This window comes from Artibeus jamaicensis, unplaced genomic scaffold, assembly GCF_021234435.1.
Source record: "Artibeus jamaicensis isolate MK-2021 breed Jamaican fruit bat unplaced genomic scaffold, CSHL_Jam_final contig_233, whole genome shotgun sequence".
Classification (NCBI taxonomy): domain Eukaryota; kingdom Metazoa; phylum Chordata; class Mammalia; order Chiroptera; family Phyllostomidae; genus Artibeus; species Artibeus jamaicensis.
This window is the reverse complement of record NW_026521486.1, coordinates 19,847,197-19,874,854: the sequence shown is the minus strand read 5'-3', so window position 1 is coordinate 19,874,854 and position 27,658 is coordinate 19,847,197. Positions and strand designations below refer to the sequence as shown.

General features: G+C 38.8%; 1 protein-coding gene across 1 annotated transcript in view; it reads right to left on the bottom strand.

Moving 5' to 3' along the window:
* Window positions 1–7,022: 7,022 nt before the first annotated feature.
* Window positions 7,023–27,658, bottom strand: part of LOC119060504 (uncharacterized) — a 47,700-nt gene continuing 27,064 nt past the window's right edge. The window contains exons 2-6 of the mRNA XM_053662104.1: window positions 22,037–22,109; window positions 21,841–21,926; window positions 17,098–17,597; window positions 7,935–8,033; window positions 7,023–7,273 (exon numbers count right to left, since the gene is read on the bottom strand). Coding sequence (XP_053518079.1) covers window positions 7,023–7,273; window positions 7,935–8,033; window positions 17,098–17,597; window positions 21,841–21,926; window positions 22,037–22,096 — 996 coding nt within the window. The 5' untranslated portion in view covers window positions 22,097–22,109. The remainder of the gene's footprint in view (window positions 7,274–7,934; window positions 8,034–17,097; window positions 17,598–21,840; window positions 21,927–22,036; window positions 22,110–27,658) is intronic.

Sequence of the window (27,658 nt, the reverse complement as noted above, 5' to 3'; positions counted from 1 at the left end):
TGGATTTTCCAACAGGTGATAATTACTATCAAGTTAATTAGTTTAACAAAGCAGCCCCAATCCTTGCACATTTCTCAGAAGTTTTAGGTGGGTGATCATTCCCAGGAAAAGTGATTATCAGGACGTAAGGACACAATCCTTAAGTCAGAAGTCACCCAATTCTGCCAGACCACTGATATCTAGACCACTCTAAGACAGAGGCTGAAATAAAGAGGGAACAATACCTCAAATTACCTCAAATCAAATCTAAGAATAATAGTAAGCTAAATTCCTTAAATTGGGGGCATTTTTTGAATATAAGAACTAAAGAACACTTGGAAAATGTCTAATATCATTTTACAGATGAAGGAGCCAAAGTGCAGAAAAAGGAACACTAATTGCTAAATAATAGTTACCATTTATTGAGCATTTACTATAGTATTTAGCTGTATTATTTCATTCAATGCTTTCAATGACCTTATGTGGTAGATTCTAGTAAGATTCTCATTTGTTATGAGAAAAGGAAACTAAGTGACCTAAATCCCAGGGTTGGTAAATGGAAGCATGAAAACTGCGTAGACTCCAAAGTTTGCCTCTAAACTTTCACATGGCATTGACCCTTGTGCCCCTGTCACACACCTAAGGAGTGACAGGGCAAGGTCAGAAGCAAGCCTGGGATTCCTAGAGTAGTGCTTTTGCATTACCATGCTCCAACAGCGAACATGAGTAACAGCAGAGCACTGGAGCTTCACCAACTGAGACCCAGAGATCTGATTCAGGCTCAGACAAAAAGTCTAGAGAATGTGCTCTGCTGTAAGGAGTGCCTCAGGATCTGGTCTAGAATGGAGGGTTCACTAGGCTTGTCAGACCAGACTTCCTGGGATAAATCCAAGGTCCCTACCAGTGAAGACCTGCTGCTGGGGTTAGAGAAGATTTGTCCCGCCCTTAATTTTCCATGGGTCTGACTTGATGTTACACTTTTATAATGTTCTGTGTAGCAAGTGTGGTAGAAATTTGGTAGGGTCATAACACTGGTAGTTCTGATTTGCCTAAAATTGCATTTCATCCAGCAAGCATACATTTAACCTCCAGGGTATCTCTAACCCTGGTAACTAGGGGATGTTAAGATTTAGCTGCTTTTCTTGCAAAAAAAGATGTTTTGTGATGCACAAGCTGTAAAATTACCTGTGCTCTTTTTTTAATTCTGTACTCTTTTGGATTCTGTATCTGACAGATCCCTTGGGAAATAATTCTACTGACTTAAACAATTATCATTGTTAAAAAAACAACAACACTCTCTGGACTCAGTTTATTACTATGGGGTCATGTATAAAAGCGCCTTACTCATCCCTTGGTGCTGTCTGCCAGCTACATTCTCCTCCTTCATCCACCCTGCCAAGCCCTCTTTTCTTGGTTGTGAACCTACTTGTTTCAGGAAAACATCTGATGGTATTGGATTGTATTAAAAAATGCCTTTTACTTGCTTGGTGTGTTAATAGTGCCTACAAAGCATGCTTCACATATTGTGCTGCTTTAAGTTTCGTAACCACCTGCTGGGGTAAGTGGGAGAAATCTTATTATCCCTAAATGACTAAACAAACAGAGGTTCAGGGAGTCCAAGTGACTTACATAAGATCCCACGCCTGTTCACTAATGAACCTGGGTGTTCTGACTCCAAGTTTGGCTTACTTTTTCCTTTCAGTTTTTTTAGGCTTTATTTTTTTAGAACAGTTTTAGGTAAATAGCAAAATTGAGTGGAAAGTAAAGAGAGTTTACATATATAACCCTTGAAAGTTTGGTTTTCTTTTCATTAAAATATGCTGCCTAATTCACATTACTTTGAGACTTTTATAAACTAGAAAAACTTATTCTAAGTTCACCTGAAAGAACAAATTGGTGAAACCAGCTAAGATGGTTTGATGTAGAAAGAATAACAAGAGCTTTGTTGTACCAGATATTAAGATAGTAATAACTAAAATTTATTGAGTGCTTATTTGTGCTACTATAATTATCCCCATTTCACAGTTGAGAAAAGTGGGGCAAAAAAAAATAAGTGACTTTCCCAAAGTCACATGAATGAAGGGAGCTGGGATTTTAGTCAAATCAATCAGGCTTTGAGGCTCTTTCTTAACATTCTACATCACCTCTCTCATTTTATAGAATCTGAATAATTAAAATAGTTGAAAACTTAATAGGCAGATTAATGGAATAGCATAGATAGCTTAAAAGCAGACCCTAATGTATATAAGACTGAAGATATAATTAAACTAAAAACTCAAATCAGTGGGTAGCAGAGAATATATTCAATACATGGCTCCAGAAAGATAGTAAAGTATTGAGCTTAAATGCACAGGGTTTGATTTCAGAAAGATCTAAGCTTAAATAGCAGCTCACCCATTTAACTAGCTCTCTGACCTTGAACTAACAACAGTAGCTGACTCATGGAGGCATATATATTGCTTCATGTAGTGCTTTACACAAAGAAGCACTCAATAAACATTGGCCGTCAGTGGTAGCACTCAATAAACCCTAGCTGTCATTATTCCTGGCATGGGAGGAACAAAGCTAGGATCTCATCTTCTCATGCCACAAAATAAAATTTCCATCTAAATGTAGAAAAAAAGAAGTAAAAAATAGGGTAAGTCTACCTAATCCCCAAATGAGGAAAGTTTTTCCAGTTATAAAACAATGGGGGAGAATCTTAAGACAAAACATTGATAATAGTACAATAAGGAAAGTTAAAACACCTACATCTTAATCATAAAATTAAAAAGCAAGCAATAGCCTTGGCTGAGTAGTTCTGTTGGTTAGAGCATTGTCCCAATGCCCCAAGGTTGCAGGTTCGATCCCTGGTCAGGGCACATCCAAGAAGCAACCAGTGAATGCATAAATAAGTGGAACAACAAATCAATGTCTCTCTCTCTCAGCCAATAAATAAAAACTTTGTTAAAATAAAAAAGCAAAAAATAAACTGGAGAAATAAATATTTATCACAAATAACAAAAGATTAATATCCTTAATACGTAAAAAACTTAAACAAAAAGGTAGGAAAGACACTAAAACCATAGCGGGGAAAAGGTACAGAGATTAGGAACACCCAATTCACAGAAGAAATATTTTCAAATATCAAGAAATACTTAGCCTTGTCTGGTGTGGCTCAGTGGATTAAGCATTGTACTGCAAACCAAAGGGTCGCTGGTTTGATTCCCAGTCAGGGCACAAGCCTGGTTTGCTGGCCAGATCCCCAGTTGGGGGTATGTGAGAGGCACCCAATCAATATTCTCTCTCTTTCTCCCTCCTTTCCCCTCTCACTAAAAATAAATAAATAAAATCTTTTTAAAAAATGACTTGGAGGGCTCTCTCTCTCTCTTTTTATAAAGAAATACTGTACTTAAAAAGTTAAACCTCTCTAGTTAGTAAAGAAATAGGAACAAGAGTACTCTTTGCTTATCAGTTTATCAAGGTTGAATAATCTTAACAATTACATCCAGTGCCAAAAATGTTGAGATGTCTCATCTCTCATTGTTATGAAGGGTTAGCTGGTATGGCTTTTCTGAAAAGCAATTTGGTAGTACTTCTCTAGAACTTTAAAAATGTTTATAACCTTTTACCAAGTTCCACTACTAGGAGTATAGTTTTAGGAATACATTGAATAGACAAAAAATATTTATAGGACCATTGAACAAATGTAAACATTCAATAGGAGAATAGTTAAAAAACTCATGGATCATCTATGCAATAAAATTAATTCAAAGCAGTCATTCAAAATCTTATTTCTGAAGAATTTAACAGCATGGAAAAATGCTCATGTGAATGGAGAAAAAGCAGGACATAAGTGGCATTCAAAAGAGAGTATATATTTTAAAAGATAATATATAAATGCATATAAAATACATGGCATTTAAGTACCATATTTTTCAGACTATAAGACATACCCCCCCAATTTGGGAGGAATAATGGTTGCTAATACTGCTGTTGAGTTCTGTTTACATTTACATTGGTGAAATATTATATTATTTATGTTATTAAATATTTTATCACATTTTTTGCTTCAAGATTTTTCCCTATTTTCTTCCTCTAAAACCTAGGTGCGTCAGATGGCCCCAAAATATGGTACATAGTACCTACTCTATTATGGGGTGTGTGTGTATGTACATTGGAAAAAAGGCTAGAAGAAAATATGTCAAAATGATAAAAACAGAAAAGATTGTGGGTTTTTTTCTTCTTACACATTTCTAAATCTTTGAAAAATTTCAATACTAAGGATGTATTGCATTTAAAATGCACTAAGTGGCCCTGGCTAGTGTGGCTCAGTGGCTTGAGTGCCAGCCTGTGAACCATAGGGTCGAGGGTTTGATTCCCAGTCAGGGCGCTTGCTTGACTGGGTTGTGGGCCAGGTTCCCAGTGGAGAGGCATGTGAGAGGCAACCACACATTGATGTCCCTCTTCCTCTCATTTTTCCTCCCTTCTCCTCTCTCTAAACATAAATAAAATCTTTTTTTAATTTGAAAAAATAATAAATAAATAAAATGCATTAAGTGGTTATTATTCTACCCAACCATCAGGCTATCAAAGTCTACTTGGAAAAGGAATTCATACTAAACCAAGCAGTAAGTGGTTATTTTCACATCAGAGGCCAGGTGAAGAACTGGAGTGGAAACAAATCATAGTGGAAAGTGGGTAGGCTCTGGGGTCAGACAGAGCTGGGTTTCACCCTGGTGCTGCCTTTGTCTAGCTGTATGGATTGCCACAGTTTGTGGCACATTAGCTTCCTCATCTGTAAAATGAAGAAGATAATCTCTCTCATGCAGTGGTTGTAAGGAGTATGGATAACACATGTGAAGCACTAGGTCAACTGCCTAACACAGTATTTTGTCAATACTTGCTATCGTTATTATTCCCTCCTAATTCTTTGATTTGTCCTCTGTTGATTGTTAACTAACTAAGATTTTTTTTTCCCATTTTACATAAAAGCGGGGACTGGCTTTATGTTTCCTTACAACAGAACTTTGCTTACAGCTGGCTTTTCTTTCCCTGACTGCTGCTTTTCTCTCCCTGCTCCTTGACATTGTCACACATGATCCTGTGCTGATCCTATGATAAGGCTGATTGATGTGTAAGTCCTGTATCATAGACTTTTCCATGAGTTACCAGGAACAGAAGGGTTTGTGTGCATGTGTTTTTTCATATTACAAATACAACAGGCAAGGTGATAGGGTGACTTGTCTAGGGCCACATAGGCCCTCCATCTCTTCTTGCCTATCTACTGTATTATATGCCTTATAAGAATTTATGATTCTGAAGACTGCAAAGGGCTCCCTACATTTGAATTATGGCTCCTTGTAGTCTCTTCACAGCAGCATCTAGGACTGTCTTGCATTTCAGAATTTCCAATAGTAAGAAAGGATTTTGAAAGATCCAACCTTTAAAAAGAAAAGACACATATTGACACAACAAGGATATTTACTTCAAATTTTACACGAAGTCAGTACTCATTAGGTAAAGTCTGCCCAACCATCAGTCTACCAAAGTCTACTTGAAAAGGGAACCAAATCTATTCATATTGAAGTATAACTAATTATCAGCTTAAGAATTACCTTTCCTCAAGATTTTCTCTGAAATGGGATCAGGACTTTGACTCCAAGGAATAAAATCCCTATGATGACATCTGAAATACTAGAGGCCTCTCAAGATTCCCTACATACTCTGAAAGACCTAAAGATGAGGTTTTCCAGCATCCCCCATTCTCAGGACAGAATCCTGTGTACCAGAGACAACATTTTCTTGGTAGTCAAAAGATTTGGGTTCTGTTCCTGACTCTCCCACTAAACAGTTGGGGTACTCAACATCTCTGGGCTTCAGGTTTCTCACCTGCTAAATTGAGAGAACCGAATGATGTGATCTCTAAGGCCTTTCAATTCTAATCTTCTCCCCTTGTAAAATTCTACCCTTGCAGTGAACATATAGAAAGATGGCTTCAAGGAATTTGGGGGAAGAGAAAAACTTGCCATTTCCTTTTCCATCCTACCAAATCTAGTCTATTCAATAAACCAGTAAAGTACACGTAGAAAAATTGAAAAGTAAAGACACGAAAGGGAAGGAGCATAAAATCTTACTACACAAGCACTGTTAACATCTTGGTGTAGCTTCTGCCAGATTTTCTCCCTATGCACAGGTGTTTTAAAATATTGGTTGTAATGAGAATAGGTATACTGTTTATTCTATCTCCAGGTCTTTTGCCTTAGCCATGAGCTCCTCATTTGGCTAGAATTCCAGGTGAAATTTTGAATCAGGGCATTTTAGCTCTTCTCCATTTTTGTCTTCACCTCCATTCCCCATGTTAGCCCTAGGTTAAGAGCAGGATTTACCTTCTCTTCCAAAACTATGGATCTAGTTGATTTTCCTTACCAAAGTAAGGTACCTCAAAAGGTATCATCCTACTCCCATCTCATGTGGCTCAAGTTGGACTGACAACTGTACTTTCTTGCAACACATGAGCCAATGACCCAGGTTTGACCAATAATATTACTTTATTTCCCAGGGGACCATGGTTGGGCCATAGGGTGGACACGTGACTCAAATAGAGCTAACCAGAGTCATTCCCTGAAATTGAAATATGGACCTTGGGGCAGGGATGGGAGGTGGGGAGAACACTTTTCTTTCCAAGCAGGAAAAGCACAGGAATTGGTGGCTGGCAGTAACCATCTTTGCCATGTGAAATGAACTTAACTGCAGAATTCAGCCAAAGCAGAGATGGAAAGAGAAAAAAGTCTGGGCCATGTTGAGTCCAGGAACAAATAATTCTCTTGCTGCTTAAGCTTGTGTGAGTTGGGTTCTCCCTGCTCACTGCCTAAGAGTCCAGGCTCATCCCAACTAGATCATGAGAACCATCCTAACCTTAGACTGGGAGGATGGAACAAGCTCCATCCTAGTTTCCTTAGAATCAGATAACGTAATTTTTTCCAGCTTCCCCCCTTGAGATTTCAATCCTGCCCTTCAATGACAAGGCCTTTCCCCCTGCTCACAGACTCTCTATGGGCTCACTACCTGCTTGTCATCCAATTGCTTGCAGGGGGCTTCTTGTCACTGGACTTTACCCAAGTATTTGGATTCCTGGACATTTCCAGGCTGAATCCTCTTGTTGCCTTATGATTTATTTCATGCGATTTGCTGTTTTGCCATACTGACTGGCTTGTTCTTAGCATATGAATCTGGTCTATTTCCTCAATATCTGTGAGGATATCCCACTGCAGTGAGAGTTTCAGTCCTACATTTTGATCCCTTGAAGGATTCTCTAAAAGCAGATGCTTTCAACAGTTTTTAAGATTGTTAGGACCATGATGCAAAGGTCATGAAAAGCAAATCTGAGACCTATGGCAGTCAGCTCTCCTACTCATTCCCCAAGCCACCCAGTGATTAGCTATATTATGTCTGTATCTCAAGGCAGATTCCTTTTTCCTAACAACCCACATTTTATCCCTTTTATAACTTCATTCAGGTGTTCAGAGTATTCTTTCTAGATGCAACCATACACTTTCTTGGGAGGTCTCCTTTATAACATGTAAACAATTTTAAAACCTATTTTTGGGAAATCTAGGCTTTCAACAGAGAAGCCCAGATTTCCAGTCCAGCTGGGTAGGCTTTTGTGCTAGAACAGTCCTGGGGTGCCTTTCTAGGGACGTGTACACTATTGTTACCTAAGCTGGTTTCTCAAAACCATGAAGAAAACACTCCCAGGGTACAGGAGTGGAGAAACCAGGGAGAGCTGGGTTTGAGGGGGATGCCTTGAAAAGTTTGATTTGTAATCTGTGAACTTAAACGAGAGCCAGCTCTGACTGTGGTACTAGGAGAACGGCTGGGAGAAAGGTTCCAAATTCAGTGAATGAAAGTGATTCTCACTCTGGTTGCCCACCAAAACTGACCCTGATTTGGGTGAGTGAGTAAGGGGATCTTACCATTTTCTAAACCAGTCTTGGATGACAGTGAGAAGTGGATGGCATCAGGTAAACTTGGGTTCTGGGAGCTCTGAGAGTACTGGGTGTGGCTGACAAGAGCTGGGAAAGAGGAAGAAGGAGGAAGATGAGCAGAGGGAGAAAGAAAGAACATTTTTTAGATTCTCCACAAAAAATCCAAAATTGGCAAAATTTTCCATGAGCAATCACAATGACTCATGAAATATTTTCGTTTGCTCTGGAAATTAACTTTTTAAGTTGAAAATTCCTGCATAATTTCTTGATTTATTAAAAGGCTGTGCTGCCCTGGCCACCATGGCATAGTTAGTTGAAGCATTGTCCCATAAACTGAAGGGTTGATGGTTTGATCCCTGGTCAGAGCAAATAGCGAAGTTGTGGGTTTGATACCTGGTGGGGGAGTGTACAAGAGGAAACCAATCAATGTCTCTCTCACATTGATATTTCTCTTTCTCTCTTTAAAAGCAATGGCAAAAAAAAAGCCCTCTGTTGAGAATAAAAAATAAAGATTGCATTTATGCTTTTGTTCTAAGAACTGGTCTTCCACATGAGAACCACTGAAAAAGATTATGTTTTATTTTACTATTTTTAGAGATTTTGTTTACTTATTTTTTAGACAGAAGGGAAGGGAGAAAGAGAGGGAGAGAAACATGAATTTGTGGTTGCCCCTCACGTGACCCCCTCTGGGGACCTGGTCCACAACCCAGGCCTGTGCCCTGACTGGGAATCAAACTGGTGACCCTTTGGTTCACAGCCTGCACTCTGACCACTGAGGTACACCAGCCAGAGCTTGTTTTATTTTTATTTCTTCTTTTGGCAATTTGATAACAGGTCTGTTGCTTTTTTTTTTTTTTTAAAGGCTACAAGGACAAAAGACCTCTCTGTATCATATGCTAAAATATAAATCTAAGACTAGAAACTTTATCTATGAATAGAATGAATTCATCCTGTGGAGGAAAAAAATGCACTTTTAAAAGCTGTCTAAAAGTCTATCAAACAAAAAATAGAGGTATTTTTTGGGGAAAAAAAGCAAAATTCATGGGAGCTTCTTTAACTTTATACAGTTGACCCTTAAACAATGCAGGAGTTAGAGGTGCCAGCCGCTGGCACAGTTAAAAATCTTTTGACTTCTTAAAAATTTAACTGCTAATGATCTACTATTGACAAGAAGCCTCACCAATAACATAAATAGTTTATAGTACATAAATGTACTATAAAAATATATACATAAAAATGTATATAATACATATAACATACCAAAATTTTGTATGTTATATGTATTATATATACTGTATTTTTATAATAAAGTAAAACACAAAAAATTGTTAAGAAAACCATAAAGAAGAGAAGATACATTTATAGCATTTACTGAAAAGAATTTATGTATAAGTGGACTTGTGCAGTTCAAACCTATGTTGTTCAAGGGTCAAGTGTATATGAATTAGGATGTCTATAAGTCCAGGATGCCATAATAAATAGGCTCCACCTAAAAGAAATAAGATGAGGAAATTACAAATATAAAAAAGTAAAAGAAATAAAGCTACAGGTAAGAATTTGTATAATAACCACGACAATTAAGCACATACTATATGTCAGGCACTATGCTTAGCACAATTTCATGCAGTATATCATTTAGGTCTCTCAACAAAGTTCTACCATTAAGCATTCTCATTTCACAGATGAGAAGATTAAGTCAGTCTAGGATAAATCCTTTGCTGTTGTAAGAAGTTCCCAGTGACTGGAATATGTTGATTCAGGGACCACACTTTGAGAATCATTGCTACAGAGTCTCTCCACCCCTGTATTAACAACAATCACTTGTCATTAAAAAGTAAAGACCACAGTGCTGAAATTATCTTGTTAAAGCAAATGTATTGGACCTCATGAAACATCAAGAACCAATCATAATATCTGTACACTAAAGGGTTACTGTGAGGATCATCCTAGAGAATAGGGGTAATAATAAAATAACAATAAACCCATATATAGTGTTTACTATGTTCAGATACTTTTCCAAGTGCTTTTGTGTTAAATTTTTCAATGTTCAGACCAACCTTGGAAGGAGGTACAGTTAGTAGTACCACGTCACAGATAATGAAACTGAGACAAAGAGAGGTTACAAAATGTATTCAGTTATACAACTACCAAGTGCAACAGCTGGGTTTTAGGCCCAGAAAACCTAAGAGCAAAGGTTTAATCACTAGACTAGGTTACTTCTCTATCTCAGGGGGGTCATTGTAAGGATAACTACAACTATGATTTAGTTTTATTTTCAACATCATTATCATTATTATGACAGCAGAATGGCAATTAGGGATAAAATAGCAGAAAGGACAACATACTGGGAAAACTAGACCTGGGCTTATAAATCTATCAGAAGCTGTATCACACTGGGCAAGTTACTCAGAACTTTGGCATCTCAGTTTCTCAGGAAAACAGAAATCCCTTTAGCTATCCCGCAATGATATCAGAATGACTAAATGGCTAGAAAGCGCCCTATGATCTATAAAATGCTGTAAGCTAATATGATTTTACCACTTAAAATATCAGTTCTTCTATCACATTTAACCTTGCTCTCATATATTCAACACAATAGAAATCAAAATGAGAAATCTTAAAACCCCGAATATTAAATTTTACTCTAGGGTTAACAGTATAGTCTGCCTGCTTTTCACTGTGTGGCGCTAATCTCTGGTGAAGTAACTTTTTAAAAATTGCATGGCTGGGTCACTCACTCACATTTCCTGATCAAGTTTTCTGAAACTATTATCAGCAACTATCTCAGACTCCTAAGACTTTAAAAAATATTATTCTTAGGTTTGGTACTTGCAAGTGTTTTTGGCATCTGACAACAGCATTAATTTATTGGAAATTAAGTTGTAAACTTCAGTTTAACTATGAAAAATGTAGAGGGTAAGAGCCGGCAGCCATCAGATGGATGGGGCAACATTCGGAGAGAGGAGAGTAGTCCCTTAGAAGTGAAGGAAGAAGGCAGCAAAACTGACTTCTCTATTAGGCACATGGAAAAAAAGTTTTAATTTCAGTTTCTTTTAAAGCAGAAGCAAAAAAAAAGAATCGGATAATGAATGTATGTCAAGTCTAGTTGTATTATATTTCCATGTATGACAATGCAGTTGCAAGATCTAATTTTTAATAATCTTTATGGAGGAATGAACACATGCAGGGAAAAGTGCCTCGGGCCGATGAAAGTCATAATGTGTCCAGGGACTGAGGGAACACAGATGCACTGGGTGGGGGGCGGGGGGGGGGCAAAAGGAGCTGGGGAAGCAGTATCACCTCAAGTGCCTCTAATGTAACACTTTGTACTATTTCACGCATAGATACCACAGATTCCCGATTCCAGGCCTACAGGCTCAAGCCTTCACTCCTCTCTCTAATTAAATGATCTTCTCGACCTTGTATATGCCTATGCTTCAATTTATTCCTTTTATTTACCTCTGTGTGAGAAAGAAAACTTCCTTTTCCACAGTTTACTTTTACCTTTTATTTACCTTATTCCTTTTATTTACCTCTGTGTGAGAAAGAAAACTTCCTTTTCCACAGCTTACTTTTTCCTTTCTTTAAAAAAAAATTGTACAAAATACAAAAAAATATACAAAATACAAAATTTACCACTTTATCCATTAAAATATTTGTTATTGTGATTGAATAGGCATAACAAAAATGATCAGTTTAACATGTATAGTTCAGTGGCATTAAGTTCATTCACAATTTTGTGGAACCATCACCACGATCCATCTTCAGAAAATTTTCTTCTTTCTCAGTTGAAACTCTGTACCCATTTAACAATGACTCTCTATTCTCCCTGCCCCCAGCCCCTGACAACCACCATTCTACTTTCTGTGTCTATGAATTTGACTACTCTAGGTGCCTCATATACGTGGAGTCAGATTATATTTGTTCTTTCGTTTCTAGCTTATTTTATGTGATATCTTCAAGGCTCACCTAGTTGTGTCATATTTCAGAATTTCTTCTCCTTTTTAAGGTTGAATAATATTCCACTGAATGTACATACAATATTGTGTTTATCTTTCCATCTGTCAATGGACATCTGGGTTGTTTCCACCTTTGGGTGATTATGAATAATGCTGCTGTGAGCATTTGTGCACAGATATTTGTTTGAGTGTCTTTTTCAATCACCTCTAGTTGAGGATAACTTCATCCTAGGTCTTAAATTATTTTTAAAAGCAAGTTTTTCAAATATGATGTTTGACACAAAATTAAAGATTATCACATTCACAAGAAATCAAAAGAGCATAAATGAGAACCAGCAGAAACAAAAGAACCTGGAAGAGAGTCACATAAATATGCCCATTTGATTTCTGACAAAGATACAAAAGTCATTCAATGGAGGAAAGACAGTATTTTCAACAAATAATTCCGAAGCAATTGGACATCCATAGGGATAGAAATGAACCTCAGCCTAGGTCTCACGTCTCGTACAAAAGTAAACCCCAAATGGGTCATGGGCTTACATATAAATGTAAATCTATAAAGGTTTTACAAAACCTGTAGGGTTTAGGGCTAGACAAAGAATTCTTAGACTTGATACCAAAAGCACTATTGATTTAAAAAAATTTATTTTGATAAATTGGACTTTATTAAAATTTAAAATTTTTCTCTGAAAGATTACTAAAATCATAAAAAGACACTGAAAGAAAATAATTGCAAAGCACTATTACAACAAAGCATTAATATCTAGACTATATAAAGAGCTCTCAAAACTCAGCAATAAAAAAGCAAGTAATTTAATTAGAAAATAAGCAAAGGGTGAAAACTATTTTACTAAAGAAGACATATAGAGGATACATATTCAACACCATTAGCCATTAGAGCGGGGGTGTCAAACTCATTTTCACTGGGGGCCACATCAGCCTCACAGTTGCCTTCAAAGGGCTGAATGTAGAGCTCCTTGCCCCTAGTTAAGGAGTAGTTACATTTATACAGTCCTAAGATTACATTTGGCCCTTTGAAGGCAACTGTGAGGCTGATGTGGCCCCCAGTGAAAATGAGTTTGACACCCCTGCATTAGAGAAATACAAATTAAAACCATAATGAAAGCCCTGGCCTGGTACTTCAATTGGTTAAAGTACCATCTAGATACACCAGGATCTATTCCTGGTCAGGCACATACAAGAATCAGCCAATGAATGCATAAATAAGTGAAATGACAAATCAATGTCTCTCTCTTTCTCTCTCCCTTCCTTTTTCTCTCTAAAATCAATCAATAAATAAATCCATACTGAACTATCACTAGACATCTACAAGAATGGCTAAAATTTTAATAACTTTTATGGAGGAATGGATTTTACTTTATAAAAAATAGTGATAATATCCACATACTGGCAAGGATGTGGAGAAATAGGATCACTCATACATTGCTGATGGGAATGTAAAATAGTATAGCTTCTCCAGAAAACAGCTGGGCAGTTTTACATAAAAATAAACATGCAACTACCACACAGCCCAGAAACTGTTCTTATAGATGTTTATCAGAGAGCAATCAAAACTTATATTTACCCAAAAACCTGTACATAATGTTTTAGCAAATTTCATAATAGCCAAAAACAGGAAGGAAGGAGGGAAATGAGAGGGAGAAAAATCCAGATGTCCTTCAAGGAGTGAATGGTTAAACAAACTGTGGTACATCCATACCATAGAATGCTAACGGGCAATAAAAAAGGAACAGACTACTAATACATACAACCTAGATGATTCTCTAGAGAAATGAGCACACTGGCAGTTGCCAGGGTTAAAGACAGGGTGGGGCAGGAGGGAAGTGGTCTTGGCTGCAAAAGGATACATGAAACTTGCAGTGATGGGAATATTTTGAATCTTGACTGAATTGACGTCAAATCCTGGTTATGGTACTGTACTATAGTTTTGAAAGATGTTGCCATGTGGGAGAAAATGGGTAAAGGCTATATGAGATCTCTCTATATTGTTTGCTACCACTGCATGTGTGTCACAATTATCTTAAAAGTTTAATATAAAACAATCATATATGGCCCTGTCTGGTGTAGCTCAGTGGATTGAGCATGGGCTGAGAACCAAAGGGTCACCAGTTCAATTCCCAGTCAGAGCATATGCCTAGGTTGCAGGCCAGGTCCCTAGTGGGGGGCCACGTGAGAGGCAACCACACATTGATGTTTCTCTTCCTCTCTTTCTCCTTCCCTTCTCCTCTCTCTAAAAATAAGTAAATAAAATATTTTTAAAAATTATATATGACTTCTGGTCAAGATGGCAGCATAGGTAAACACAGCATGCCTCCTCACACAACCACATAAAAATTACACTTAAATATAGAACAACCATCACTCAGAATGGTCAGATCAATTTGAATGGAAGTCTGATAACTATGGAATTAAAGAAATGACATCCATTCAGATAGTTGGAGGAGCACACATACCGAATGGGCTGGTCCCACATCCACATGTGGTGGGTAAAAATTTGGGAGAAATAGCTTGGGAGCAAGGAGTCCTAGCCCTGCACCAGGACACCTAGACCAATGTTCCAGTGCCAGAAAGATAAGTCCCCATAATTTCTGACCGCAAAAACCACCAGGGATTGAGTCTGTGGAAGAAACTTCTGGAATCCCAAGCAGTTCTCCTTAAAGAACTCACTCCATCTGAGCTCCAGCACTGGGGTAGCAGCTTGAAAGGAACCAGTGGTACACAGGGAGAAACTAAAGTGTTTGTCATCGAGGCAAGAGCTGGGCGACAGCTTTCTCCTAGACAGAAAGGCAGACGCAGGCCATTGTCTCTTTCTGAGCCCTTCCTCCAGATGCCACAGAGCCACAGAGTTGGCAGATACCATATCTGAGACTCCATCAACCTGGCCAACACAGTTTGTCCTGCCCTAGAGATTCCCTGAGAGTCCATCCACCCAACTTAATGGCCCACTCAGACTGTTAACCTTGACTTTTCCCATATGAATGGCTAATCTTGGCTCGTGCTTCACAACTTCCTAAATCCTATCAAACAAGAAACAGCCAGCCTCAGTAAGCCCCCAGGCCCTGTAGCTCTTGCTAACTGACCCCAGGCACAGAACTAGCAGCAGCCAACTTAGATTCACAGTTTAGCTTCTCCTGGAAATCTCTAACCCCAGCATAAGTAGCAACCATCTCAGAATGCTTTACAGCTCAGGCTGGGTGGCCCTGAGCAGAACACAGGTAGGGGTTGACATTGGGCTGTACCACTTGGAAAACCCCAGAGCCTGCACACCCAGTGGACAGCTATAGATCACATCAGAGCACCATTACTCTGCTCCTGCACAGCTGATCCTCCACAGAGGACAGAGATTTGTGGCCAGGGGTCACAGTCAGTCCTTGCAACTGACTGGCCTGTATAAGTCCCTTCCATTGACCTGCCAACAGCAATCGAGCTTCAACTACAAAAGGAGGATATACTCATCCCACAGAAGGGTGCACCTCAAGTACCCAGCTTGGATGATAGGAAAGGCTGTGCCACTGGGCCATACAAGACACCTACTACATTAGTCCATACTACCAAGATAAGGAACCATAGAAGTTCTACCTAATACATACGAACAAACACAGGGAGGCTGCCAAAATGAGGAGACACAGAAACATGGCCCAAATGAAAGAACAGATCAAAACTCCAGGAAAAAAACTAAACAAAATGGAGATAAGCATTCTATCAGATGCAGAGTTCAAAATACTTATTGCTTGTAAGTATTCTGCAGGATCTTAATGAGGACCTCAACAGCATAAAAAAGATCCAGTCAGAAATGAAGGATACATTAATTGGAATAAAGAACAATTTATAGGAAAACAACAGTAGAGCGGATAAAGCTGAGAATCAAATCAATAATTTGGAACAAAGGAAGCAAAAAACAACCAATCAGAAAAAGAAGAAAAAATAATCCCCCCCGTGCCACCAAAATGAGGATATGATAAGCAGCCTCTGGTACAACTTGAAGTGTTCCAACATTTACATCATAGGAATGCCAGAAGGAAAAGAGAAAGAGCAAGAAATTGGAAATCTACTTCAAAATATAATCAAAGAAAACTTCCCTAATTTGGTCAAGGAAATAGCCATGAAAGTCCAAGAAGCACAGAGAATCCCAAACAATATGGATACAAAGAGGCCCTCTCCAAGACATATGATAGTTAAAATGCCAAAGGTTAAAAACAAAGAGAGAATCTTAAAAGCAACAAGAGAAAAAGTTAGTTACCTACATGGGAGTTCCCATAGACTGTCAAATGATTTCTAAAAAAAAAACTTTGCAGGCTAGAAGGGATTGGCAAGAAATATTGAAAGTCATGAAAAGCAGGGATCTACAACCAAGATTGTTTTACCCAGAAAAGTTATCATTTAGAATTAAAGGGCAGATAAAAAGTTTCCCATATAAGAAAAAACTAATGGAGTTTATCTTCACCAAACAATTATTATATGAAATGTTAAAGAGACTTATTTAAGAAAAAAGAAGATAGAAATTATGAATAATAAAATGGCAATAAATACATATCTATCAACAATGGAATATAAAAAGCAAACAAAAATAGAGGCAGAATCATAAATACTAACAGCATCTTGATGGTTGCCAGATGAGGCATATGAGTGAATAGATGAAGAAATGAGGAGATTAAGTACAAATAGGAGGTTATAGAATAGCCCTAGGGATGTAAAGCACAGTATAGGAAATGGGGCAGCCAAAGATCTTATATGCATGATCAATGGGCATGAACAATGGTGCAGAGTGGACAGTGCTGGGTTTAAGGAAGCAATGCGGTTAAAACTGGGACAACTGATATAGAATAATCAATGAAATATAATTTAAAATAAAAATAAAAAATTATATGTGTGGTTAGTATTGTTTTTCTGTTGGACTTTGTTATGTAAGAGAATTTGTAAGCTCTCCTGAGGCAAAGGATTCATATCATATGGTTATGAATCCTTCGTAGGTTATAGATGTTTTACTAAACTGAAAACAATATTAATTTTTGTCTTACTCCTAACATTCATGAATAATTTACTAAAAGGATTAACACAAGCCAAATATCAGTAACAGAATGTTCTGTCAATACCTCACTTGCTGTTTGTATTCTTTTTTTTTTTTTTACTTAGTTGAGTATTTAGAAATTTAGCTAGTAATTTCTACTTACATGTTTTTTCTGTAGATTTACCTGATGCAGTATGGTGGTGGTCTTTTTTGATCTTCACTGGATGATTATCTTTATAACACTCTTTAGTTGAACAGCTGCTGATTTTGTCAATTGCGGTCATGTAATTGTGATCACTTTGCAAGGCTTTGTGTTTCTTCAACATTGACTTTTTGGTTGGACACTTATAAGCTCCTTCAATGAGATCATGCCAACTGTAATTCACAAGATTTACAGTTCCCATAGGGAAAGTAATGTTATACTCAGCATATTTCTGCAATGTCTCCCCAAGTTCGTGCAGTATTTCAGCAGCAGTGAGTTTGTATTCTTCAAACAGGCTCTTTTGCAGGTATATTTTGGAGAATTTAAGGCCAGTAGGAAACTTGGGAACAACAGGAGTTTGTGAGATGGCAAATGAGCAGGATGCGTATTTCTCTGGTGCAGCTTCTGTAGGTAGCCTTCCTTCCTTCTCTACTTCTGCAGATTTTATGCTCTTTGTAGGACTATAAAACACATATGTGATAAAAACATTGAAGGTATTTACTACTCTTTAACCTGGAAATATGATTTCTAGAAATCAAGCTTAAAATATAATTTTAAAAGACATATAACATCTATGCATAAAGTGGCTACCTATAACATTATTTACTATTACATTTTTTATTTATGATTTTAGAGAGCGAAAGGGAGGGGGAGGGAGGGAAGGAGAGAGAAAGATTTGTTGTTTCACTTATTTATGCATTCATTGGTTGATTCTTGTATGTGCCCTGACACAGGATGGAACCAGCAACCTTGGCATATTGGCATGACACTCTAACTAACTAAGTGACCTGACCAGGGATGAAACATTTTTTTTTATAATAGTAAAAATTAAAAAGAACTTAACAGCTCATAGGAATATAGCTAAGTAAATAACGCCATACCCATGAAATATGTAGCCATAAAAAAATTGTTTAGAAAATTTCTCTTCATAATTTGGAGATATGCTTATGTGATAATATCATATAAAAAGTATATGCAATTGTATATGTAGAGTGATCTGAATTATATATGTATATATCATATATCTGGTAGTAAAAAAGACCAAGCAAATGTCTAACACAAAGTAAATTGCTTGTGGGATTGTGAAAGTCATTTTTTATTTTCTCCTTTTATACTTTTCTAAAATGAACATTTACTATGTTTATACACAGAAGATAAAAACCAATATGTGTGTTGTTTATTCATTTGTTTAATTATAAGACAAAACAGAGAAATCTTCTTCCAGAAAGCCTTCCCTGAATTTCCTCAGTTGTGAGTCTACAGACACATTGTGTTCCCTTAGCCTGTCCAACACACCACTATCAGATGTTACTGAGAGTCTCTGGGAGAAGACGGAAATCCAAAGAGGTAGACCTCGTGTTCTGCCCCATCCCCACCCCTGTGGGAGGTTAAGTGCAGGGAGGGGAATTTCTAGAAGAGGCATCTGAGACACTTAGAGACTGATCAGGGCTTTTGATAGTTCTGTCAGGTAGAATACAGCTTCAATATTGGGAACGTTCTCCTCCTCTTTGACCATTTGGTCAAAGACATCTAAGACAGCTGCCCTAGTTGTTACAAAGTGTTCCCTTTCACCAAGTCAGTGTGGCGAAACATGTCAACACCTGATGGAGTTTCGCTTGCATTTTTTTTCTAAATGATGGTTCCACTAGAATAGCTTGAAAAATAACACTGGTTGCCTTGCTAAGGGTTTAATGTGAAGTAAAAGGCAACTTTTTTTTTAGATCAAAAAATTTAGAATAGGCATAAGATTTCTATGTAGCTCTTTGGGCATTAGTTATACTTTCACATTAATATTTAAAGAATAAAGACCCACTTTTGAAAATTATAATGTATTATTATAGCTCATAAATTTCTCTATCTCTTTATAATAAGCTTTGAAAGTTGCTCTCAGCAACATCATGTCATCGAACCCAAATACTAGTCCTCTGAGGCAGCTACTGTGTTATCTCAACTTTATGGTATTTTGTTTGTCACATCCTGTAAATATGCATTTGTAACTGTCAGATGTATCTATTTCTTGAATAAAATAATAAAGACTGTACTTAAATAACAATAATAAGTTCTGGCTGTGTGGTTTACTGGATTGAGCACTGACTTGTCTACCAAAGGGTCACCAGTTCGATTCCCAATCGGGGCACATGCCTGGGCTTTGGGCCAGGTCCCTGGTTAGGGATGTGTAAGAGGCAACCACACACTGATATTTTTCTTCCTCTCTTTCCCCCTCCCTTCCCCTTTCTCTAATAAATAAATAAATAAAATCTTTTAAAAAACAACAATAATAGTAGCATGTACCATTTATTAATTAACTCAGTAATTATATCTCCTTCAGAGGGTTATTAAGGTTAAGATATTTCATGTGTATTTAAAATAATATTTACGTATCTGGCTTATTTTTTTCAGGGAGAAGCTCAAATAATGGACCATCCAGTTCAAAAACCAGACTTAACAATCTTAAGAAGAGAACATCAACAATGAAGGTGTTGGCACCTGACCCAGTCTTAAAGTAGCTCCACTACTCTAGGCACAGCACATGAGAAGAAATAATGCATTCATTCAATGCATTCATTCAAAAAATATTCACCAGGCCCAGCTGTAGGTATCGGGGGAGACATGGTGGAAAGCACAGACTTCTGCCCTCATGAAACTTACATTCTCGTTGGGGAAAGAATGGAGGGAGAAAGGGACGAGAGAGAGGAGAAAAACAAAAGAAAGTTATAGATAACAATAACTGCATTGATGACGATAAAACAGGGCATCGTAATAGAATACTGGGTGGGGCAGGGTTTGCCTTCTTTGGATTGAGTGATTAGAGATGGCCTTTCTGAGAAGGCGACATTTTCATTGAGATTCAAATGATGCTGGGAAAGAGCCAACCATAAAATAATATGGCAGGAAAAGCATCCAAAGGAGAATACACAGCAAATGCGAAGAACCTAATTCAGGAATGGGTGGGGTTGTGAAAGCAATAGATAGGCCATAATGGCTAGGGAGCCCTGAGTGACATGGAGTGGTGTGCGAGAAGGCCAGAGGACAGGCATGAGGAGAGACCACCGAAGGCCTAGCAGTCAGTGGTGAGAAGCAAGGATTTTATTCTTGGTGCAACAGCAGCAGCAGCAGGACAGCCAGGGGAAGAAACGGGGAGTTTCCAAGCAGGATGGACGGAAGCGGTGCTTAACACATACCCCGAGGACTGCGTCAGATGAGAAAGTGGGGAAACCAACAAACCCCTGAAGCTCTATGATACACAGACCTACTTATTGTTCATATAACAATCTGCCCCAGCTGCTATAGCTCAGTGGATTGAGTGCGGGCCTCTGAACCCGGGGTCGCCAGTTCAATTTCCAGTCAGGGCACATGCCTGGGCTGAGGGCCAGGACCCCAGTATGAGGCGTACGAGAGGCAACCACACATTGATGTTTCTCTCTCTTTCTCCCTTCCCCTCTAAAAATATATAAATAAAATCTTAAAAAATAAAATAAAACTATCTGACTCACTGATTACTGATTATAAGCCAAGCACTGTAGATACAAAAGGACCAAGTTATCTTGAATTGCTTTTCAAGTAGAAAAAGTTGTAAATGAGAGACAATGGACTTCTGAAAATAGCAGCAATTTGCAGTGATTTTGACAAAATTTATAGCAGGCTCCCCCCAAAAAATACCGACTAGTATATACCAGGGCTTCTCAATTCTAGTACTATAGACATTTTCGGATCAGATAATCCTCTTTTGAAAGGGCTGTCCCGTGTATTGTAAGACATTTAGCAGCATCCCTGGTCTATTACACATTAGATGACAGTGGCACCATGATCCCTAATTGTCATGAACAAAAAGATCTACAGAAATTGCTAAATGTCCCAAAGAGGGCAAAACACCCCTGCTCAAGAAGTCACTGGTAGAGCTGACAACTTTTAACTTTATACAGCCTTGTGATACATGTTCTAAGACAGGTTGTGGTATTTTATGTCCACTTCACCAGTTAAGAAATTGTAGTCACTAGAGGGTAAAAACATTGTGGAATGACCAGTTCCATTACTTCATTCATCTTTGTGGGCTTTACACAATTCTATGGCTGTTACTCACAAATCTCTGTGAAGCACATCTAATGTGCCAAGCACTGTTCTCAGGATTGGAAATAGAGATGTAATCCAGAAGATAAAAAAATCTTCCGCTCGTAGACCTGATACTCTCATGAGAAGAGAGAAGGCAAACAAATATATAGGGATGTCAGCTACAATGTCAGAAAGTGATTAAGTTCAACAAAAAAGTTAGAAAGGGGCATAAAGATTGCTAAAGTGGAGACAGGTAGAAATTTGAAATGGGGAAAATCAAGAAAAGTCTTACCACAGAGGTGATAGCTAAATGAAGACAAAAGGGAAGGGGAGTAAGTAATGCTGAAAGCAGAAGGAACAACTAGGGCAAACTCCCTAAGGCAAAAAAAAAAAGAAAAGAAAAAGAGTGAGCTGGGTTTGCTGTGGAAGAGCAAAGAAACCAGAATGACATTGGACTAATTATGCTTAATTTACCCAATTATCTGGCTAAAATCAAGTTCTCTGATTGACTTCATGGTCAGCTCTGAAGTGCTAATTCCTTGATGTAGTTTCTTGGGGGATGGGGAATAGGGAAGAATTGATCCTGAGCATCTTGTAAGCCTTGGCAGATGTGAAGTGATACCTGCAATTGAAGAGTACTTCCAAATGTTTTACCTCTGCCTAGCTCCTGAGGTGTGTTCCAAATAAGGGAAATGTTCTGTGCATTCTCTCCTTCCCTGTTTTTTTCTTTCTGGTTTCATCTAAAATGAAAGAAATCTTTCTGATTAAAAAGTAGAGAAAATACTAGTCAAAGTGAATTATTTTTTTATAAAAAGGAAACTACAATTTATGGACTGAACTATATTATTACCTGATCAAAGAAATAGAGAGGCCCAGTGCCCAAAGGTTTAGCTTTGGTGAAGCCTTCCATTCCGTCATAAGACCTGAGAAGGAGAAGTGAAAAATCTGAAGACAAGTTATTGTGTTTAGAAGTGACATTTCAAAGAGCTTCATGGTTTTAAAGTTTAAATGTCTTATTTTCAATAAACTGTAAAAAAAAAAATTGGAGTGGGGGACACAACAATTCCTTTATACCTATCTTCATATCATAGGCTATCTACTTGACAGAGATGCAATCAGAAGGGTTTCCTGCTCTTGGCAAACAAAGCAATATCATGTTGATACCAAGCTTTTCAACCTTGGCACTACTGACATTTCGTGCCAAATAATTCTTTGTCGTAAAGGAGCTGTCTTGTGCCTTGTAGGGTGTTTAGCAGCATCCATGGCCTCTACCAGATGCCAGCAGTGTGCCTTCTTACTATCCAGTTATGACAACAAGAAGTATCTCCTGACACTGCCAAATGTCTCCTGGGGATAAAAACTGTCCCTGGTTGGGAATGATTGTGCGGATGCAACAGTAACATTTTTCTTTGGGGTGGGGTATAGGGGTACCCTCAAAGAAAAAGGTTTGATAGGGAAGAAACTGATGCTGTGAGAATGTGTGACCCTGCTAATGTCAGGGTCATTAGAGCAGTGCCACTCAAAATGTGGCCACCGGACCAGCCGCATCAGCATTACCTGAGAGTTTATTAGAAATGCAAATCCTTACTCAGCCCTAAGGCATGATAATGTGTCACAATCTCCAGAGATGCTGCTGGTGGCGGTGTTATACCAATGGGGTCACAACAGACCTTGGTTCAGCAACCTCAGTACTTGAGTTCTGGCAAAGAAAACTTACAGAGCCAAGACACAAACTATAAGAGAATGTTTAGAAAGTTACAAAGGTAGAAGGAGTATCTGTAGAAGATATGGGCTTAAGAAACAAGTTACAGAGACAAAAGAAGGCTCCTTGGAATTTAGGAGAGAGGAAGTTAAAGGTAACATGCCTAGAGAAAAGAAGAGGGGGAGGGGAAAGATGCTGATGTGCTCGTGGGAGAGTGTGCTGGGTCATCCTCTGCCCTAAGGGCTTATAAGGGCAGGGATTTTAGGGGCATTCCAAGGGGAGGATCTCAATGGAATTGAGATCAGCTGGAATTCATCAGCTTTCCAGGTGTGGTCTTTCAGCGTTGTGTTCTCTACTGATTGGTCAGCATCAGGGTGGGGTCCTTAGTCAATGCAGCTGATCCTGAGGTCAGCCATGCCATCGCTTGACTGGTTTTGCTGCTTTTCTGGGCCTGGAGCTGAAATACAACTGAGGTCTGGATGTACTTGATGCTGGTCAGAACCTCATTGTCCTGGGGGCTTAATTCCTGCCCCCTTGTTCATTACCCACATGATAGCAGCATGCCAGGGGAGGAAAAGTTGGGGGGGATCCAAATCGCGTGACCAGCAACATGAAAGTCCAGGGGGACCAGTACGCTAGGGGAGGAAAGGTTATCCTGGGGCCAGATCCTTGTTTTCCCAGTTTTGCCCGTTGCTAGGTACCTGGGCTTTCTGTCCTGGTGACCTTCCGTACCTGGCCCATTGTTCTTGCTCAGCTCACATCTGTCTAACTGCCTGCCACAATGGCATCCCAGAACCTGGGGGGTGTTGAACAAGCCCTCCAGATGATTCTGATGAACATTAAGCTTGGGAAGCACTGACCAAGGGACATGTTTTACCAAGCAGGTTGTGAAAACCACAGGATTGGGATGAGGGGTGAAATCTGGGACTGGCAAAACCAAAGCTAATGGGCCTCCTGGGTTTTCAATGAACAAGATGAATGCACACTGGAGGATTGGGCGGCACAACAGTGTCAAGGATAGGGTCACCTAGAGGACTAGTATTAATAATTATATTAATATATTCATATTGTTGTTAACAGAAACTTTTTCTGAGGCTCAGACTTGACTAGCCCTTCCTTAAAGAGAAGTAGGAGAATCTGTTTAAAATAAAATTTGGGGGACACCAAAAACTGTTATATATTTTAAAAAACCTCCTGAAATAGAAATATTTCTATCTCATTGTCCTGCCACTGTTGCTACCAATGCATTGTCCTGCCAGTATGATTCTGGGTCAGGGCACATGCCAGGGTCACGGGCCAGGTCCCCAGTTGAGAGCATGTGAGAGGCAACCACACATCGATGTTTCACTCCCTTTCTTTCTCCCTCCCTTCCCCTCTCTCAAAAAATAAATAAAGTCTTTTTAAAGAATAAAAATAAAAGCAACAAAGTAGAAATTTAAATGTATGGGTACTGAAATAATGTGAATGAAGCAGACCTCTTTGCCAGTGGGGTTGACTTAAAGGTGGGCATAGAAAAATAGCACCGAAGGAAAAGAAACCGCATGATCATCCTTATAGACACATAAAAAGTATTTGACCAAAATCAACACCTTTTTATGATTAAAAAAATCCAACAACTAGAAATAAAAGGGAACATAACCTCATAAAAGGCATTTGTAAAACAAACAAACAAACCAAAAAACCCCGCCACAAATAACATTTTTAATGGTGAAAACCTGAAAGCTTTTCCCCAAAAGCCTGGAGCAAGACAAAGACAAGGTGTCCATTCTCAACACCTCTATTCAATATTGTACCAAAAGTTCTTACAACAAGGCAAAAAGAAGAAAGAGAGAGAGAGAAGGAAGAGGAGGAGAGGAAGAAGAAGAAAAAGAAGGAGAGGGGGGAAGAAAAGAATGAGAAAAAGAGAGGGTTAGCAACAGGGGAGTGGGAGGAGGAGATGGGGAGAGAAGGTACAGAAAACAAGTAGCATAGACAGTAGATAGAAAATAGATGGGGGGGGCAAGAATAGTATGGGAAATATAGAACCTAAAGGACTTGAGACACATGGACATAAGCTAAAGGGGGGTAATGGTGGGGTTGGGGGGGCAGGGTGGAGGGGAATGAAGGGGGGAATAGAACAACTGTAACAGCATAAACAATTCAAAAAAAATAAATAAATTTATTTAAAAAAAAACAGAACATTCCATTTGAAAAAAAAAGAATAAAACTATTTGCAAATGAAATAATCTTATGTATAGAAAATCCTAAGGAACCCATGAAGAATATATTAGAGATAATAAACAAATTCATCAAGGTTACAAGATTTAACAGCAATATAAAAAAATCAGCTGTATTTCTACATACCTGCAATAAACAATCTAAAAGTGAAACTTAGAAAACTCCATTTATAATAGCATCAAAAAATACTTAAGAATAGATTAAACTAAAAAAATACAAGACATAACACTGAAAACTACAAAACATTGTTGTAAAAAATTAAAGGAGATCTAGATAAATGGAAGACTTAGATATCCTGTATTTCATGTATTGGAAGACTGAATATTGTTAAGATGGCAATATTCCCCAAGTTGATCTACAGATTTAATGTAATTTCTGTCAAAATTTCAATGGTCATTTTTTCAGAAATTAACACACTAAAGTTTCTAAAATTATCTTTTAATTTGTTATGCTGTTACAGATGTTCCAGCTGCTTTTCCCCTTTCCCTACCTCTACCCAGATGTACCCTCTCCCATCCCCAAGCCAGTTCCCCCATTGTCCATGTCCAAGGGTTGTACATAAATGTTCTTTGTCTAAAATTCTTATGAAGTTCAAGGACCCAGAATAGCCCAATCTTGAAATAAAGAACAAATTCATAATTCAAAACTTACTACAAAAGCTACAGTAATCAAATGTGGTACTCACAATAAGAATAGACTTACAAGTTAATGGAGAACTGGCTCTAGAAATAAACCCTCATATTTATAGTAAATTAGTTTTGACAAGGGTGCCAAGACAATCCAATCGAAGAACGAACAGGCTTTTCACTCCATGGTATTGGAACAACTGGATATCCACACATGAAAGAATAAAATTGAACCCTTACATCACACCATATACAGAAAAATAAATGCAAATGGATCACAGAATGGGAAAAATATTTGCAACTCATATATGTAATAAGGGTCTAGTGTTCAAAATACATAACGAATTCTTAAACTCAAGAATAAAAAGACTAATAATTCTCCTTAAAGTGGGCAAAGGATTTGGATAGACAGTTCTCCAAAGAATATATGCAGCCTTGACTGGTGTGGTTCAGTTGGGTGGGCATCGTACCACAGAGCAAAAGGTCGTCAGTTTGATTCCCAGTCAGGGCACATGCGTGGGTTGTGGTTTGACCCCTGGTTGGGACACATACGAGAGGCAATTGGGCGATGTTTCTCTCTCACATAGACATTTCTCTCCCTCTCTTCCTCCTTTCTTTTCTCTCTAAAAATAAATAAATAAATCTTTAAAAAAACCAATGTATGCAAATATGTATATATATATATATATATAACAATAATACAAGAAAAGATGCTCAACATCATTACTCATGAAGCAAATGCTCCTGTCAGGATGGGCAGGGTAGGATAAAATGGCGGCTGAACTAAAACCCGGAAAAGACAGCTGCCGTCAAACCAGAGAGCTGAAAGGGCGGGCTTTGCCAAAACGGATATCCGCATAGCAAGCTGAGCCTGAGGAAAGCCACCAATGATATATTGCCACTTTGTTCAAAGGGGACCAATCCTCAGCTCCCACGAAGAGAGACAACGGAAACAAAACCCCGCCATATTCCCTGCTTGGGCGTGACTTCCTCGGCCCCACTCTGTGGATGGGGGAACCTGGCCCAGGTGCGCAAACCCCAATAAAGCTCTATACTGCCTAACTTTGTGGCTGATTGGCCTTTCTTCCTTGGCAGAGCCTAAGAAAACCTTTCAGGGACTTCCGCCAAGATGGAGGTATAGGTGGATGTGCCGTACCTTCTCACACAACCAAGTTTAGGGACAACTAAATATGAGCATCAGAAAACACAACCAGAACACGGAAAATTGAACTTTTCGGAAGTCCGGTAACAACAAATTCTTCAGCCCGACCGGTAAGGGGAGAAACCGGCGTCTCGTGAGGGGTTGCACAGGACTCCGGTCGGACGGACCCAGGCGCGGAATACAGACGCGCGAATCCAGACGCACGGGTTCCAAATCCAGGATTGGACCTAGTGAGCGACCGAGCAACCCACCGGGTGAGCGACTGCTGAGGAGACAGTGGGGAGGCGGTGCTGCGTGTTGACTGCGGTTGCCTATCTGTGGGCGAGCGGACAGGCGAGGGAGTGGGCGCTTGGACCGGCCCGGCGGTCCCTGTGGCTTGCGGCAGTAGAGGGCGCCGCCATATCCCCGCTCTGACCACGCCCCCACATACAGCGTCACAACCCAGTGACCTGGGAGTCCAAGGCGCCGCTTCTCCCGCTTAAAGGGCCAGAACAGACCAAAAATGTCGCAGGAAGACCTCAGAGCCCCAGAGATAAATCTAAACGACGAAGAAATAGCAAAACTCTCAGACGCACAGTTTAAAACACTGGTCATCAGGTTCCTAACAGATCTGGTTGATTATAGCCACAAATTAGAGAAACATATGAAGGCTAAACTAAGGGAAATGAATGGAATTCCACAGAAAACCCATAGAGATGAAAAGGAAACTGGGACTCAAATCAATGAAGTGGCCCAGAAGAAAGCAAATAATGGCCAAACAGAAAA